The following is a 4,573-nucleotide window of genomic DNA, read 5'->3' on the forward strand; positions in this document are numbered from 1 at the left end:
CAGAATAAATGGATGCTGGTGTTTATTGTGTCCTGTTTGGTACTGCATGTTGCTGACTGCAGTCCCAGTATGCAAGCAGACTTGGCCAACGTTGTCTTAGTTGTGCAAGTCAAAGCCAAACCTGGAGCACAGCTGCTGGCACAGACTGCTGCTTTGGTGAAGAAGGAGGTGCTGGAGGCAGTGGCTTTGGCTTTTGGCTGGCCAGCCATCTCTCAGCAAGTCCTGGTGTAGATGTGCCTGGGGGTGCTTTTGTGGAACCCCTCTGTGCTCTCAGGATAGCAGGGAGGGGGACAAGTTCAGCCCTTCCCAGTGAGTATCTTGAAGAGATGACAGTCAAGTGGATTTCATCAAAAGACCTCACAGGCAGGGTGGCATTAGCACTAGTGGGGTGTCAGGCAAGGGTGAGGCTGCTTTTAGCAAAGGAGTAAATAATTTTGTGGTGAACCACTTGATGTCAGCATGGGTTCACAGAGGGGAAGTCCTGCCTAAATGATATGATAACTCCCTCAGAAGAAATGACTGGCTTGGTAGATGAGGGAAGAGCAGGGTGTGTTGTCTACCCTGACTTGTGTCAGGCTTTTGATATAGTCCCCTGTAACATCCTCATAGTGAAGCTGTTGATGTGTGAGCTGGATGAGCCCAGAGGTAGATGGAAAATGGGCTGAAAGGCTGGTCTCAAGAGCGTGGTGATCAGTGGTGTAGGCAGGGGTCCACAGTAGGTCCAGGCATCTTCACTGAAGATCTGCACGATGGAGAAATCTGTTGACAGAAACTTTTGGATGTTCAACAAAGGGAATTGCAAAGTCCTGCACTTGGGAAAGAACAGTCACATGCACCAGTACGTGCTGGGGCCACCCATCTGGAACACACCTCTTCAGAGAAAGGCTGTGAGGGTCGTGGTTAGCCTGCAATGTGCCCCTGCAGCAGAGAGCTAAAGGGTATCCTGGGCTTCTTTAGGGAAGTGTTGCTGGCATGTTGAGGGAGGTGATCCTTCCCCTCTGCTTGGATGAGGCCACACCTGAGGGCTGTGTCCAGTTCTGGGCTCTCCAGTACAGGAGCTGCTGGTGAGAGTCCATCGAAGAGTCATGAAGGGATGGAATGTCTCTCCTATGAGGAAAGATTAAGAGATGAGGGATTGTTCAGGCTGGAGGAGGCTGAGGGGGAATCTTATTAATGTATATAAATAGCAGGAGGGAGGGTGAAAAGACAGGACCAGTAATAGGACATGAATACAAACTGAAAAAGAAGGGGTTCCCTCTGAACATCAGGAAACACTTAAGTGCTGTGAGAGTAACTGAGCATTGGCACAGCTTGTCCAGAGGTGGTGTGTAGTCCCTATTCTTGGAGTTAGTAAAAGCCACCTGGAGAAGTTCACGAGTAACTGCTTCAGACAACCCCGCCTGAGCATGGGCTTGGACAAACAGCTGCCAGGAGCCTTCTGACCTCAGCCAGTCTGTGAATTTTAAAGATCTTTAAATCTCCCCGTTTGGCTGGGAGAGGAGCTGGTGCCAGCTTTATCCCTTCTCTGGGGTCCCTGAGCTCAGCTATGAGCCGTGTCCCTGTCCCTCCTCAGGGGGACTTCCAGCACAGCTGCCCCTGCAAGTTCCCCCGTGCAGTTTCTCCTCAGGTGAGAATAGGGTGATGTGCTGATGCCAAGGTGGGGACAGGATTGCTGTGGGGAAGAACTTGCTGCTGGCCTCTGGCAGTGACCATGGGCTGGAGCAGCACCCCCCCTCTCCCCAGCACCCATTCTAAGGACTAAAGAACCCATTGGCCCCTGCCACCTTACAGGGACACAGGGAGCAACCACCACACACCTTACAGGGGCACAGGCACACCCGGGGCACCTTGGTGGGACACAGACACCGGCCAGGAATGTCTTGGGGATGTGGATGGACACCCTGACAGAATGGGAGCCCCTCTCCTTGGGAATGTGGTACCCATGGGGCACCTCATGGCCGTGGGTGGCTGTTCTCTCCTGCCTCAGATCCTGCCCTGCATGGACAGCAGTGCTCACCTGTTCCGCTGCCGTTCCTGTTGCCAATGGCCAAACACTGGCTCTAGCTGGAGCTGGGACCAGGGGATCTGGGGAAGGTCCTGCTCTTCCGAAATCTTTCTGCTACCTTCCTTTGGTAGTACTCGTGCCGGAGCTGTTGCAGGTAAAGGCGATGCACAGACCTGGTGGTCCTGAGCAGCAGCATGGTTTCAGCCCTCATCATCTTGTAAAATTGGGCATGGCTAAAGGTGCGTTTTGCCCGGCGGCCTGTCCTCACGGACTGTGAAGCTGCCTGTTCCCTTCCCTGGAAGTGACAGAGCCAGGGGCACAATGAAGTGCACGGGAGCTTGAGGGGCCAAGAAGGGTCCTGTTGGCCTTGTCTTCCTCTGGGAGCACTTCAGCCTTAACAGGACTGCTCCAGGCAGCACGCTGGGCTGAGGAAACCTCTGGCAGGTTCCATGTCATGCTGGGGGCTTCCAGAGAGTGTCAGACCTGAGGCTTGGTGTGTCCCTGGGGAACAGGCAGAGGACCCCTCGGGGCCTGCTAAGGCTCTCTTGCCCATGCTGGGTTTTGGTTTTTCATAGCCAAGGCTGTTGTGCTTACCTGCACCTGTCTCTTCCTGTGTGACTGCTCTTGACTGCTCGCCTGACTCTGGGGTTCCCGCACAATTCTGCAGATGCGAAGTATAATAAAAGCCACACTAACCACCCCCATGATTTTCCAGTTCCTGCAGAGCAGATGGGGCATGTCCCCCTGGGCAAGGTAGACCCAAAGCTGGCCCAGGGGGTAGGGCAGGTCAGAGGCTGCGCTCCCTGTGACAAGGGATGGTTTTTTTGGGCCCTTAGGAATGATGGCTGTCTTGACCCTGACCCTCTTGGCGGCAACGGGTGGCAGAGACAGGCTCCAGAGCACCATGGCCAGGGACAGCACCAGGAGAAGCCTCATCGTGGTCTCATTGAGGAAACCACCTCAACATGCTGTCACCCAGAGCAGAGCTCAGGCAGCGACCACCTGGATTGAGGGATCGCCCCACTGGAACGTTGCTGTTGCAGGTGTAGCCGATGTGTTGTCACAGGCTGCTGTGGCACAAGGCTCTGGGATGTCACAAAGGCTCTTTCCACCCGGCCAGCAGGTGATGAAGGCTGAGGAGGAGCTGGAGAGGACCTGGGTAGGCACTTTTTGAAGCCTGCTGCTCCCACTGCTGTGCCTTGGAGGGGAACATTGAAATCTTCCTCCCCTGGGCACCCCCGGGGACCCCCACCAGGACATGGGCACCCTGCTGGGATGTGAGGCCCTCATCCTGGAATGTGGCACCAGGAGAGCCCCTCATAGCCATGGATGCCTGCTCTCTCCCACCCCAGTTCTCCCATGGCTCCCAGAACATACGTTCTGGAAGCCTGCAAACAGCAGCCTGGCTCACACCCCTGCCTTCCGTGTTGCTCCTTCCGTGGATGCCCTTGGTACCGAAAGGACTTGCACAGGAACAATAAACTTCATTGATATGAATAGTGCAAGAAGATTCTGAAAGTAGGCTGCTCCCAGCAGGAATTTCGCTGAGTTTTGCAGATGTCTCTGTGCATGGGCATGCTCTGTCTCTCATGTTTGGGGAAACGAAGCCTGGCCTTTGGGATGCCAATGGGCCCTGGCAACACCTTTGGGAGGGTGGCAAAGGGGACACCCCCCCCCTCGAGAGTTGCTAAATGCCCGCTGGCTGTTGCACTGAGTGGACATCCTGCAGAGAATTCATTGCTATCTGGAAGAAAATACTCCAGCTGGCATTGTTATCCACCTACTTCCAAGCCACTACCCCTCTTCCAGGTGCAATGCTTGCAATCACACCAGCTTTGGAGATTCTAAGGACTAAGGAACCCAGTGGGTCATGGGCAGGCACTGGGCACATGTTACAGGGACATGAGGAGCAACCACCACTGGCAAAACAGTTCACAGAATCATAGAATATCCTGAGCTGGAAGGGACCCACAAGAAGCCCTTCAAGGATCCCATCAAAAGTCCAACTCCTGTCCCTGCACAGAATCACAGAATGGTTAAGGTTGGAAGGGACCACAGCGGGTCATCATTTTTCATCCTTAGGGTGGTAAGACATTGGAGTCACCATCCCTGGAGGTGTTTAAGAGGTATCTGTAGCTGGGCGATGTGGCTCAGTGGTTTAGGGGTTACAGTGGGCAGCGCTGGGTTGATGGTTGGGCTCGTTAGACCTTACAGATCTCTTCCAACCTTGACGACTCCGTGATTCTACGATTCTACGACATGACCCACGGGGCCCTGCGCACGCAGCGGCCTCTGCCACTCACGGGGACACGGGCTCCAGGACACGGTCACTGGTCACCACGTGGGCCGGCGGGGCAGGGCCGGCGGGGCAGGGGCTGGCCGAGCACAGCACCCCGCGCTCTCGCCCAGCCCCGCTCCGGGGGCGCTGCGGGGCCGTGCCCGCCCCGGGGGCCGGGCCGTGCGGGCGCGGCGGGCGCTGCTCTGCTGCGGCGGCGGGCGGGCGGCTCCGGGGGCGGAAGGGGCGGGCGCGGCCCGGCGCGCACCGGCGGCGGTTGGCGGGGGCCGGGC

At 56.3% G+C, this 4,573-nt stretch overlaps 1 protein-coding gene across 3 annotated transcripts; it reads right to left on the minus strand.

Moving 5' to 3' along the window:
• Positions 1-5: 5 nt before the first annotated feature.
• On the minus strand, positions 6-4,197 carry LOC116790645. Of its 3 annotated transcripts, XR_004358438.1 has the most exons (4): positions 2,600-4,197; positions 2,018-2,300; positions 871-1,107; positions 6-742 (listed from the first exon to the last, which is right to left on the minus strand). XR_004358438.1 is itself a non-coding variant. In XM_032695783.1 (3 exons), the coding sequence occupies exons 1-3, from the start codon at positions 2,939-2,941 to the stop codon at positions 954-956; spliced, it is 666 nt and encodes a 221-aa protein (XP_032551674.1). In that variant the 5' UTR covers positions 2,942-4,197; the 3' UTR covers positions 6-953. The 3 variants fall into 3 exon arrangements, 1 of the variants encoding a protein (XP_032551674.1); XR_004358437.1 differs by having other exon boundaries at positions 6-1,107; XM_032695783.1 differs by having other exon boundaries at positions 6-1,107; positions 2,018-2,187.
• Positions 4,198-4,573: the final 376 nt, after the last annotated feature.

Source organism: Chiroxiphia lanceolata, chromosome 9 (assembly GCF_009829145.1).
Source record: "Chiroxiphia lanceolata isolate bChiLan1 chromosome 9, bChiLan1.pri, whole genome shotgun sequence".
In the NCBI taxonomy this organism is placed as follows: Eukaryota; Metazoa; Chordata; class Aves; order Passeriformes; family Pipridae; genus Chiroxiphia; species Chiroxiphia lanceolata.

Excerpts from the sequence above, each read along its gene's own strand:
- LOC116790645 (XM_032695783.1), bottom strand. The coding sequence starts at position 2,941 with ATGAGGCTTCTCCTGGTGCTGTCCCTGGCCATGGTGCTCTGGAGCCTG. Across the intron at positions 2,188-2,599 it reads ACAGGAAGAGACAGGTGCAG|GACCACCAGGTCTGTGCATC; the intron begins GTAAGCACAACA and ends GCTGCTGCTCAG. Across the intron at positions 1,108-2,017 it reads CAGGAACGGCAGCGGAACAG|GAGAGACATTCCATCCCTTC; the intron begins GTGAGCACTGCT and ends CTTTCCTCATAG.